The sequence below is a fragment of the Dermacentor silvarum genome, chromosome 10, assembly GCF_013339745.2.
Source record: "Dermacentor silvarum isolate Dsil-2018 chromosome 10, BIME_Dsil_1.4, whole genome shotgun sequence".
Classification (NCBI taxonomy): Eukaryota; Metazoa; Arthropoda; class Arachnida; order Ixodida; family Ixodidae; genus Dermacentor; species Dermacentor silvarum.
The window spans coordinates 41,967,467-41,980,944 of NC_051163.1; the positions used below are offsets into that span (position 1 = coordinate 41,967,467).

Consider the following 13,478-nt stretch of genomic DNA (forward strand, 5'->3'; position numbering starts at 1 on the left):
ATGCAAGCTGAAATTTTGTATTTCTTTCGCACCTGCTTTTGTTTTCTTTCACAGAGAAGACTACTTTGATGACGAGGCCAAACGTCGTCTGCTGAACCACGTTCTGGCAACGCTGACGGCGTGCTTTCATCACGGATGCAAGCAGTTTCTGACCCGCGAGAGGGCTGCATTTTTGCTCAGCCATTGGTGAACCAGGTATGACGAGGTTTAGTTGGCTAGTTTTCAGTGCATTGTTTTAGGGCAGGGGGGCAAAACATCATTACTATTCAGTCTGATGTAACTTGGCTTCTTTTAGTAAGTTATGGGAGGGGGAGGGTAATGGCTTACTTGATGCCTAATGGCCTAATGTAGGTTACTCGCCACATATTCAAAACTTTGCCGGCGAGTTCAGGCTAAAGGCTGTAGCTTCATAGTAGTAGTAAACAGCAGTTTGTTGATAGAACTACGATACTCTACTAGGCAATATTCTTTAAAAACTGTGCAGTTTCAGGTCATCTGGTCAATTGCCCATAGATTCCGTGCACATATTATTCCTTCTTTGGTCATAAGTAGATTGTCTTAAGTTCTCTTTCTTTCCTAACACTATTGAGCAGTGGCATCTTGAAGGTTTCTGTGTAGCGACTTACCTCTTGATGGGCTTGTAGAGTAGTTTCATGTTGTTAGACTGTTGATTACTCTTTGTTCTTGTTGAACACTCTGTATCAATGTCATGTTTGCTAATGCAGTCTGTACTCACTCCTGCTGTGTCTTGCTATGCAAGATGGCAATACAGTCAACAACCGGTTTTCCGGACGGCCGATTTTTCAGACATGCCCGATAATTCGGACGCCTTCGCGGCACTCAGCGTACACCATAGAATCAATGTATAAGACCGTCTGAAATTTTGTATGCAAAACACTTCGCCGTCCGATTTCTCCGGATTTTTGCTGTGACTGCAGATCCAAAACGGCATTGAATCGAAGCCACCATCGCCGCCATTTTAATATTGGAGCTGTTTAAGCCGGCCATTAGTCTGTCTGTCGCAGACAAAAATTGTGGGCCGATCCTGGCGGTAGTGCAGAAAGGGTCCAAGCGCAATGGCACATACCCCTGTGAACTAGCCAAGCTTAGCCTGGCTAAGTCTAGCTAAGCATGGTTGGGACTACTTAAGCTTAATCAGTCATCGATAGCCAATCAATAGCTAATCGATAATCGATCAATAATCAATAAATTCCGGAAAATGCTGGGGATGACTTGATAGTGCTTAGCCTAGCCCAAAAGCCAGGACTAGCTAGGTGCACATCAGCTCCGCTGTCTCTTTAGCATTGCGCCTCTAGTGCAAGCTACACAAATTTTTTTTCTATTATCTCGCTGCCTCGAGCCGGCGCCCTCGCACTCAAATCCGCTGGCAGCCGACAGCCAGCACCGCGGCAACGCTAGGCCTAGCTGTTTCGACTTCGCCAACAAACTTCTTGCTCTTCGGTGCCATGTTTTTCATTGAAACAATTCACCGCTGCTAGCAATGGCGCCGACTCCACCTTTTTTATCCTCGCCAATGGCTTCGAAGCTCGCAAAGCATAGCGTGTTGCATAATGCCTGTTCCCGAAAGTCAGCTTTGCCTCAATATAGCAGTGCGGTGAAGCATACACTGGGAATAGGCAATTGTCACGGGACACGATATGTAATCCTTAATTATGTGCGTGTGCACACGCCGTTTCCTATCACAGTATGAGCACTGATACGCCTAATGAGTGTACTGGCAGGCCTTCAGAGCTATTTCGAACGTGCCTGTACTAAATTGAGCCCTTGGGCATGCATTCAATTTTTCGGACATTTTTGCGGCCCCTAGGGAGTCCGAAAAATCTGACGACTGTATTTGTAAATAACCAAATAATTATGAATTTCGTTTTCAAATTTCTAGATATTTACTTTAAAATAGAGATAAGTGTGGTGTATCTTTTCTGCAAGAGGTCTTACCACGTCGTCCTTCTTTACGACAAGGTGGAGAATGAGTTGGGTGGCGAGGAGGCGACAGAGAAGCGAGTGGAGCGACACTTGGTGCCATGCTTGGCCAGCTTTGCTGCTGGCTGCGAAGACGCCACCCGGAAGGAGTGGCACCAGAAACTGCTGTACAAGATGCGTAGCTCTTCGGCACAGGTATGTCGAGTCACCAGTAGCCATGGCACGCTCTCTAAAAAAAGACTCTAGGCCATTTACAATGTAGCTCAAAGTTCATGCAGAAATATCTGTCTTCTTTTTCTTTATGTACCCTATGCTTCTGTGTAACACTCGCATGTTTCTGGTACTGCACTGTTACTGTATCTTCACGCAATGGTGTACCACTGCATATAACTTGCACCCCCATCAGCAGTATTGGAAGGGGTGGAGGGCTGTTGTTGTCTCTTACTGGCACAGTGAAATACCAACATGACTGATGATGTAATTAACACATGGTATCGTAAATGCATCTTCAGTGGTCAAGTAGTAGCTCGTTTATCTGCCGGAGGACATTTACTAAGGGACACGTGTCTTTTGCTGTCATTCAGACCCACATGCTTATCTACTGCTTTAAGTGTGCCATGAAGAATTATGGTAAAGCTATGTTGCACATGATGCTACTGTCCTGCAGGTGCGTTAATCAACGCTGCTGGTATCCGCGAGGCGGTGCGGAAGCTAGGTGATGACTACCTCTCCTTCCTGCCTGAGGCTGTTACCATTCCTGGCTGAGCTTATGGAAGGTATGAACCACTTGTCTTATTTCGTGAAAACTTTTTTTTGGTTGCGCTATTTCATTAGCAGGCGACAGTTCATGTCCAGCTGCATAGGGAGCGGGGCGTAGCAATGCTTGTTGCACTAAAAATGCAAGGAAAAGTGCTGGCTGCTTTTAGTAATAGTTGATGACTTGCACTTAGTTTAGTCTTAGTTTAGTTTGGTCACAGAATCCACCAATATATACCTGTGCAAACAACTTCATGCATTGGAAGCTATTTATAGTACTAATAACGCAAAATCAAGGTAAGGATAGGGAGACGAAACGCGCAAGTGCTGCCAACGAATGTTTATTGGAAGCAGAGCAGGGAGTGCGTATGTGAAGTGTGCGTGTCACAAGACGCATATCACACAGACTGTGGCTGTGCATTTTCTCTCTTTATCCTTGTCTCTGTTTTGTGCTATATTACTCTTTCATCATGTACCAGCATGCCCAGATGGCTCTTGTTAATGTAGAAACTTGTCTGCTCATTGCACTAGATGGTTCTGCACTCCTCTCATCGAATTAAAAATGATATGAAAACCAACGAACTAGCACACAATGAACATAGGGGTAGCCTTCTGTGTGTTTTTTTACCGTAAACTAAGGTAATACCCGTTTCTCATGTGTTGCAGTGTTACTTTAGTCACACGAAGTTACGAAAGTGGGAAGGGGAAACCATGCTCGTGGCTCTTCTTCAGAGTGTAGCTTGCTGTTGTGGCACACACTCAAGGCGTTCTGAATCGTCTAGGGAAAAACAGAAAAATCTGAGAGCAATCCTTCTCCTGCACTGATGTTGTACAGAATAATTTTGTATAACAGCTGCACTCGTGAAAGAGCAGGGCTCGGTGCCCTTGAAAAACAAGTTTGTTTTATAATTTTTATATTTTATTAATGGGTATGCACAGCCATAACTTCAAGAAAGCCATTTTTCTCTGAAGAAGGCTGCAGGATCTTAGTTTTGTCGGCTTGTAGGCCATAGTCACTGCCATCACAGTTTGTACTTGCTGGTGTGATCTATCTCGGCCTATACAGGTCTATATATAGCAATTTCATCTTATGAAGGCGAGGAGCTTAAGTTATACTACAGAAAAGTCTTTTTATCATTTTCTCCTATTCAGATGAGAGCACAGAAGTGGAAAGCCTGTGCCAAGACGTCATCCTTGAAGTGGAGCAGATCCTCGGTGAACCATTAATGAAATATTTTTAGTATGCAATAAAAAGATACCGGTGAACATGAGGTGTACTTTTCACTCCACTTCTATGAAGGTTATAGCACAGGAACTGTCTACAACATTAAAAGCACCTGATCATACACTAAAGGCTCATTAACCCTACAGAGCCCTAACACCATTACTCATTGTAAGTATAAAATTTTTTTTCTTCACATTTATTTATGGCTGTGGGTACCGTGCTGCCAGCCCTAGGGAAAATTCCCTAGATATAAGTATTCTAGGCTTTGTTTAGGGCAAAAAGTAAATTTATCCTAGTTTAGGGAAAATTTACCGTATTTACTCGAATCTAGGCCGACTCCAATTCTAAGCCGACCCCCCAAAGTCCGAAGCCAGAAAAAAAAAATTACCTCGAATGTAGGTCGAACATAAAAGCGAGGACAGGGTTCACAAAATGAAAACGGCATTTATTGAATATGAACATGCTGAGCTTATTCTACGTCATTATTGGTGCTGGCCTTGTCGCTATCTTCCTTGTTGCTGCCATTTTCGAACAGTGCACTATATTCAGCAGCATTAAGCGCATTAGAGATGCTGCACTTTTTGAAGGAGCGCACAATCAAAGTTCCTGGGTAAATGTCATCCTCCTTGCGACGCACGCAAAAAGCATCTCCCATTGCCCCCTCCAACGACGGACGTTTTTCCCATCGATGCCAAAGTCCCGTCCAGCTTGAACGTTTGACGATGCCTCTGTGGCTAGCACAACTGTTCGTTAGAAAGCGGTACTATAGTGACATCGCCTATTTAGTGCCATTACGATAATGCCACACCGCGCGCCGATGCTACACGTACCGATACTACTGATACGACACAGGTCAAAATGGCGACGTCGCTCGTGTACTTCAGTTGGCTACTGGCGCGGCTAGTAGCGGCTGCTGTACTGACTTTTCTAGATGGCGCTAACTATGCACCATATTTATCAGTTTGTTAAAAACTGGCGCGTTTTTCAAAATCCTCGAATCCAAACCGACCCTAGAGTTTCGTATATGATTATTCGAAAAAAAAAACTATCGGCCTAGATTCGAATAAGTACGGTGGTACGCTAAGACATAATGGAAAGAAAAATTCAGACGTGAGAAACCACAGCTGTGACACCACAATTTCCGATAATGTGGAACTGCTAATATAACGGCATATTTTGATTTCAGTCCCCTCAAATTACCATTGCATTAGCATAAATTTTGATCCTACTGCAGCGCAGTTGTCACATCTGTCACCGATTCGTCGTCGGCGCGAAGTCGATCGACGGGGTATACAAGCCGGTTGGTCGTTCCGTACTCAAGCGAACACAGTGAAAAGAGTCAGAGTCGGGAGTAAAAAAAAAAAAGATATTTATCGACTGATAAATATACGCAATTAATAAAGTAAAATAATAAAAAAAGACACAAGACAAACTAACACACTTAAACTTAATATAGCACAATGATGATGACAAATAAATACGAGCAATTAACAGTAGATATAAAAATGAAACAGTGCGAGGATCAAATGCACAAGAATACACTTAACAGTATGTCACTAAAACAAAGTTAAAAAGAAATCAAAGTTGAAAAGAAAACAAATGGCGTCATGCGCATGGCCAGACAGCAGCAGCAATTATATAAACCATGAAGTCGGCGCGCAGAGCTTACCCGAAGAATGCTGGCGGGCCGATCTTGTCGAGGTGGATGCGATTGCTGGGCTGGGTTTCCCGGGAGTCTAGATCCGACGACTTCCCTCAAGCAGGTTGAGCTAACTTGAGGTGAACTACCGAGAACTTCCTTGCAGACGCTGGTTTGAAGTCTCGTACGTCAACTAGTTACTTGGAGTTCCGACGCGGCTAGGCGGCCCAGGCGATACTGGACGGCACTAGCTCCTTGACTGCTTCTCCACAGATTACAGGCTCAGCTTCTAGACTAAATAGCAGGGCCCAAAACCTGCGCTTAAATAGCCTCTCCTTTCCCTAGTTCCCTATGTACGGGAACTGCCGGTATGCAGAGTTCACCTAAATAATTCATGACTCCTCCATAAGTCTTGGCCGCAACTCTTTCATCATGGACCCTCTCTCTCCAAGGTTGAGCCCCGGCACTGCACCACACGGACGCACATGAACACCTCTGGGTCCGTTAATCGGCGTGTCGATGTCTCGAAACGAGATGCCACCCCGTGGGGCCACAACGTTTTTGACGCCTGTTAATCGGCGTGTCGTCTTCTCGAAATTATACGCCGCACAGTGAGGACACCATGTTTTTGGCGGCCGCTAATCGGCGTGTCGATGTCTCGAAACGAGATGCCACCCCGTGGGGCCACGACGTTTTGGACGCCCGTTAATCGGCGTGTCACCTTCTCGAAATTATACACCGCACAATGAGGACACCACGTTCTTGGCAGCCGCTAATCGGCGTGTCGATGTCTCAAGAGACTGCCGCTCCGTGACAGCAGTGAACGCATCTCGCCAAGTAAACGACAAAGTCGGGATGTCCTGGGCTCATTAATTGAGCACAGCTACTGCACTATTGCTGTTTATAGCGCTAGCTGTGCTGTTAATTTATGCGCCATTGAATTAAATATTTATCTGTAGCTGGCAAAACAAATGCATGCTGCAACACCAGACAAAGCAGCACAGGCAATTCTCGACATAAGCGGACACAAATACCTAGTGCTAAGCAAGACAAGGCAGTTGTGGGGCTACGCAGCACGCTATGCGCACAAATTTACCCGGAACTGCCCATAGACAGAGCAACCTTGGACAGAGTCTCATTGTAAAGTCCATGTGGTCATTTATTTTGCTGAGTTTTGGCATGAAGGAAAAAAAAATTGATTTCGCTGCGTATTTACATGCTGTGCTGCAAATGACATCTAAGCATGTAAACATGGTGGTGCTACGTTAGTACGCCATGGCATGGAAGAAGTTATTGCAGATACATTACATTAGTGTCGTGAAGTGGCCCACTGTTTTGACACTGATACATTCTGTAAGAGTGCTCTGGCATCCACCTTCCTTACAATCCAAATAAGGTTCCATGTCAGCGCAAACATGCCCATGTTAAAACATGTTTTGCATGTAGAGCAAACTATAAACATGCTCACGTCTTCTTTGAATATGGCTTCAAGCAGGAGGTTGCATTGTTAGCCCAACTTGCACTGTGGCATCATTTTACCTTATTTTCCAGCGTATAGGTCACACCCACCATTTCTTGCGAGTTTATAAGAAAAAAAAATTGGTATATAGGTCGCATCAGTATGTAAGATGCACCTATTTAAACTCGGTCGGCATAATGAAACCATGCGCGCATGTACACTTATCGTGAAATGCCGAACTTGCCCATTTCAGGGCATCAAATTTCCATAAACGAACTTTTTATGAGCTGCAAGTTCTGGCAAAAAAAAAAATTTTTTTTTCTACCAACACTCCTCGTAGGTGCAGTAAACAAATATTTTGTTGCACTTCACTTGAAGCCATTGGAGGCCTCCATCCTCCAACACACTTCCAAAACTCGGTCGCAGCATCGCTGGGTAACTGCTGTAACTGTTGTCAGCCTTGGAATAATATTTACCTGGCGTTGCAGGCACATCGCTGGCATTGCCACTGCGGCGCGGCATGCTCGGTACGAACAGGCAAAAGATCGCAGCATGCCTAAACCAGACTGAACACACGCATGTGAAAACGGAACTGACCATCGGTTTCTAGTACATTCTAACCGGTGTTGCTACTCTGGACATTCTCAGATTCAACCATATTGTCGAATTTACCATCTGGCCAGCTCCGATGGACCTAGAGCAGGCCCATAGGGCTGCTACAGCCTCTCTGATTGGCTCAAAATGCTGCTATTACAGAATTTGATGATATGGCCGAATTATACAATGTCTAGAATAACACCCCAGAAAACGGAAGCGTTGAGACTTCTCGTGTAGGCCCAGTTGATGATAACCAAGTAGTACATTTTGTAAAGGGTAGATTGCATGGGCCACAATGTAACACTAAAAACATTGCGGCACCTCTAGTTACCTATTGTGTCAATTCCGTAGGTATAACATTTTTTAAAAAGAAAATTGAAACTACAACAGCAAACTACCCACGCAACCACAGATATCCGTCGGACGTCCTATGGATATCCCTTTCCGATATAACGGACCTCCGATGGACGTCCGAAAATCTCCACCAGACGTCCATCAGACGTCCGATGGATATCCAAAAACAAATTTGTACATCCATCGGACATTCGAAATGGGATCCTGTGGCGGACGTATTTCGGACAATATATGTGTGTCGTGTATATATGTATGTGTGTGTGTGCACGCGCACACACACACCTTGAAGCAGCGATAGTGGAATGCATCGAAGCACCCAACCAATGCTATATAACAACCGGTCAGGTGCTTCAATGCATTCCACTGTTGCCGCTCTGCTGCAAATAAAAAAAAAAGTGCGCCCACACCAGCTTTAAAATACAAATCATTTACTGCCACCTTATGTTAAGTCCACAAAGCACACATGAATACTGTTCATAGCAACAAATAGACATGCTGATAGAAAGGAAACTTACAGACCTAGATATGACTGAAGTTAGAACAGCGCGAGGACAAAAAACAAAAATAGAATCTCCTTTCAACATTTTAAACAGTCTAACAAATGTGGGAAAGACAACTAAATAAGTCTCATGTGATTATCATACTTATTTTACTTTTTCGTACTGTGAAACCTTTGGAGGATTCATTATAGGCACATTTATTTTATTTACCTATTTCAGTACACTGCAGCCCCGAAGGGCTATCGCTTTAGAATTCAGTAAGATATGAGAATGGGCTAGACAAGGGATGGCAAAAAAGATGGGACGAAGACAAGCACTGTCTTCGTCCCATCCCAAAATTAAGTTTGACATCTGCTTCCATGGGTGTCAATAGCAGTGAATGACCCTATACCACTATTACCACGGATAACATAGTAAACAAATAGACAAGTGCGCGGTAGCATGGCGGCCGTGGTAGTGTACTTGATGAAGCACCGCAAGGATTACGTGGAAGATGAGGGTTTGACTTTCTCCTGCGACAAGTTGTGTTTTGACACGAATGCGACAGCGCATTACATTCATGTAATGGCAGCATATAATGCGCTAGGAAGGCAAATAGTATTTATGCACAGCATTGGAGGCGTTACCAAAAAAAAGCTAAAAAATACTTTTGTTTTCAAATAAATTAAAGGAATACCGTACCGCCCTACGTACTGTACCTGCAAATTAAAGTAGCACTATGCTATTACACATAAAAAAAAGAAAAGAGTAATTCGGGTTACTTTGCCGTTACTTCATTGTACAGAATTTTAGACTGTCGATTACCATTGCAGGAATCCAGAAGGGCAATTCTACTCGGGTCATATTTTACACATTAATTGCAACCATTCTAATAATTATAACTTGTTCTGAACTTAAGCAATATTTTGAATTTGCATATTTGTTTGCGACCACGTCGAATGGGCACTTGGACGCGCTGGATTGGACTGCTGTATTTGCTTTGATGAAGGGTTGGTGGTGTTGCAGAAAGTTTTCTTTGAGACCCTGCACTGAGCGCAAAGTCACGCGGCACAGGAAGGTACCAAGAAAGTTCCTTATCTTCCGTTAGTGACGAGGGGTGACAGTTCGAGAAGATGTTCCCTAAGATGTCGGCATCCTCCTTTATGCAGGAGATGGGAAAGATCGCAGTATAGCCAAGTTTCTATATCTGCAAGTTGAAAACATCTCGACAGCTTACTCTTGAAGACTGCTCCATTTCGCTAATTGTTCTGTCATGCCGCTAAAAAAAAGGTCACTGGTCGCTAAAAAGAAGAAAAAATGACGCTAGACAGAACAAAAGGTCGCTAAAGCTAGCGACAAATCGCTAAAATGGCACCTCTGCACACTGTACGATCCGGTGTCTGACTTGCACCGACACCACACACACACCAACAATTTCCAAGAAGTTGTGACTAAAATCCCTGCATGTGCTTGCTTTCTTTGCTAAGCAACGAAATCTTATCCAGATCACACTGGCATGAATGGGGGAAAGGCAGCCGCTCACGCAGTGGCCGCGCAAGCGGGTGAGCTTGATTGTACAGCACCACCCCTGGCACCCCACACTACATTTCCTCACCTGACCCCGCAAACCAAAATGTCTACCTAAAGATATGGGCCGAAGGTTTTCCTAGCAGAGCTCTGATGTATTACATTTGCACCAAAATATTCGCAGGGTCTCCTATGTTATCCCTAAGGCTAAAGCCCAAGTGCCAATGCATTAAAGAAGGTCGCATGAGGCACACATCCCTCTTAATTCGCTTAGTCTACTTTCCTTAGTCATTCCTCTCAGTTCGCTTACACATCATCTTAATTTGCTTAGTCATCCCCTAAGCTTAATTCACTTATTCACCTCCCTTAATTCGCTTAGTCTACTTCGCTTAGTAAGCCCTCTTAATTCGCTGAGTCATCCTCTTAATTCGCTTACCCATCCTGTTAATTCGATTGGCCTAATTCGCTTAGTCACCCTCTTAGTCATCAATCCGAATTCAATTGCCTTTAACTCGCCTGAGTCATCTGCTTAACTTGCTTAGTCATCCCTCTTAGTTCACTTAGTCATTCACTTAATTTGCTTTATCATCCATCTTAATTCGCTTAGTCATCCACTTAATTCGCTTTATGATCCATCTGAATTCGGAACCTACACCAGTGCACGTGTTGGGCGACAAGGGCGGGTTTGCTCGCACGCAATAGGTTTTTCTGAACAAGGTCACGGCCAACGTTGCCTACACACCAGGCATACTTGACAAATGACACCAAACCAAACAAGCTACTACTGCGAACACTTATACCCGATGTATACACATTGTCATGAGTCGTGCAGAGCAGCCTTGCAACACCTCATTTGGAGCTGCTCAGCTTTTTCACAAGGGATATCCAACATCCAACACTTACTGCACGGAGACATCAGGAGACTCAGAACCCTAGGAAATTGAATACAATCTAACCACCCTGAAACCCATCGCGACGTATGGCAGATTCAGTGGCTTGTTTCGAGTGGTGTATAGGGTAGGTCGACGACAGTAACGTACCCAGGATCTCTGCCAGGGGGGGGGGTTGACAGTTTGCCAATATCATCCAAATAGCACTAATTTCAATTTCTTCACGGGAAATTGTCAAAAAATGCGCTTTTTGTGAGTGTGCAGACGCGATTGCGCGTCTTACATCTTAGTTGCAGTACTGAAATGCGCAAGGAAAGAAAAGGGGTTAACAAAAGAGGGGGGTTAAGTCGGCCTCAAGGGGGGGGGGAGGTTACAAACCCCGACCCCCCCCCCCCCCCGTCGGTGCGCCACTGGTCGACGAGCCCATGCGAAAGCGACGGAAATGATCATGCACCTAGAAGTACCAGAGTCTACATAAAGTGGAAGACCAAAGAGCGAGACGAAGATGCGCCTCAGTCAACCATCCGCGAACCTAGATTCCTTTCCCACCTAATCCCCAACACAGGCCGAGAGCCGTCCCCTTTCTTTAAAATTAAAGATTGCTTCATTCATTCCTCTTTCTCCTCGCACCCAGAGTCGTCCGCCATGTTATTCCTGACTCGCATGCAGAATGGCGGCCAGGGGCGTAGCCAGACATTTTTTTCGGGGGGGGGGGGGGGGGAGGGGCAAACTTAGGCTTTCCTCTAGGTCACGTGATCGATAATAAATAGCGGTAGTGTAAGCAGACTCTATACATGTATATCAAAGACATGGGACCCCCCCCCCCCCCCCCCCCCTCGCGTGTGCGTGTGCTTGTGAAGAAATTAAAAAGTAAAGTAAGCTCAGTAAATACAGTAAGTGCGACAGGTACAGTGGGCGTTTGGAGCAACGGTCTCTCATCGCGCCACTGAATGGACTAGTCTTCGAAAACGGATCATTGAGACGACCCGTGCGAACGGAGAAGACATCATTAATTGTTAATTTCCGTTAAGCGTAGATGGCGTCGTCCTCGTCGGAGCGAAGTGCGTTTCACAAGTCAAGGACGGCTATACGCGTGAAAATGCACGTGTGACCAGGCTATACCTACTCCCATAGCAATAGCTTGTTCGCTGCGTCTTTGCGCTAGAAAACTTAAATACGCGCAAAAACGCGTAAGGCGTTTTTTTTTTTTTTTTTTTTCCCGAAGCTTTCGTCGCCCTGCTCCCTCGATCATACGAGAGGGTTGCATTTCCTGCGGCAAGTGCATGGGCCGCTGTGTCTTCCGCTGTGTGCGAGCGTGCAGCCGTCATTTGCCTTTACGTCAACAGATTCAGAATTGTACAGAATATTTCACCGCACAGCATAGATATGGCATGTGTACGCATTTTAAGTAGTGCGTGCAACTCATTTCTGCTTCACTTACGCCGGTGCAAACAGGAAGCGGCTTTGTACCTCACAGAATCTCGACTGATTGGTGTACTAGTGATGCAGGAATGAACTCCGGTATTGTTCAGTACATAGTGCACATAATTTCTCAGGACGCGTGAACTCCGACGAGAACTGTCAGCGCCTGCAACAACAGTTTACTTACGCTGTACTGCGACAGCAGTAATTCATGCTTGTCGGCTGTCTGTTTCATGCATTCTATTGCGAGTCGGTGGAATTTCACTGCTGTCATCAACCCCTTCGTGTGTACATTGCTGGTCTGGGATTCAACAACACAACAGTAATTACCAGCCTTTTTAGGGGCGCAATCGCAAACAAGAGACGTTTCTCGCGCAGACTAAGCCTACGTTCACACTTGGAAAGCGGCAAGCGGGCGGAAAGGCCAAAGCGGCCGGAAATTTTTTTCCGCGCCTGTCCAAGTTGTTCACATTTGTTTTGCTACCACCGCCGCTGCCGTTTTCGTCCAGATCCATCTAGTCTGCGTACGTTTGTCGGCGTGGTGGCGCTCATTATCGCATTATTTCGAGCGGTATGTTCATTCTTTGACCCACGTACCGTCATCAAAAGGGATCATTTTACGCAACTTCGCGTGTCATCTGCGACCTTCGGTAAATTCCTCGTTGGCGTTCCGTAATTCTCCGCACACGGGCGCGGTAGCGCTGAGTCACAGGTTGGTGCCTAGGCATGATAATATTTCTTTAATAGCTTTTATTTACAAGTTGTAATAACATTTCATCATTTCGTATTGTCGGCGCCTCCAGGACACCAAAGGGGCAACGGGAACACCACAGCTAAAACCCGGGCTGGCCCTTGTGTTGGGGCTCGCCAAAGCCTGCGCGTCCTACGTGAGACCTACGCTCCCAATCTATCGTCGCGACGAGAAAAGCACCCCGCGACTGCAACATACCGTACACGTGCGAGGAGAATTATGGAGCGCCAACGAGGTATTGTCTGCCATGGTAGTGGAAGAAGAAATGGCTTTTATACTTCTACCTACTTGTTTTCTAGAAATGGACAATGAATAAACGGAAGACGCGGACACCTCGGAAACGGCGGTGGTGGGTTCGCCTGGCTTTGCAAAAGCGCGAGAAGTTGGGTCACGCCAAGGCTTCGTTGCCGCACCTCCGGTCGCGCGACGTTGAATACT

The 13,478-nt window shown here is 45.4% G+C and overlaps 1 protein-coding gene and 1 long non-coding RNA gene across 2 annotated transcripts in view; both read left to right on the plus strand.

Annotated features, from left to right (window-relative positions):
* The window catches only part of LOC125941003 (HEAT repeat-containing protein 1-like), a 25,523-nt gene extending 22,906 nt beyond the window's left edge, over positions 1-2,617 (plus strand). The window contains exons 12-13 of the mRNA XM_049657875.1: positions 1,901-2,136; positions 2,609-2,617. Of these exons, the coding sequence (XP_049513832.1) occupies positions 1,901-2,136; positions 2,609-2,617 (245 nt within the window). The remainder of the gene's footprint in view (positions 1-1,900; positions 2,137-2,608) is intronic.
* Positions 2,618-2,619: 2 nt separating this feature from the next.
* LOC119465952 (uncharacterized) lies at positions 2,620-3,949 on the plus strand. Its single transcript, XR_005194962.2, has 2 exons — positions 2,620-2,717; positions 3,850-3,949. It is a non-coding gene; the product is annotated as an uncharacterized LOC119465952 (long non-coding RNA).
* Positions 3,950-13,478: the final 9,529 nt, after the last annotated feature.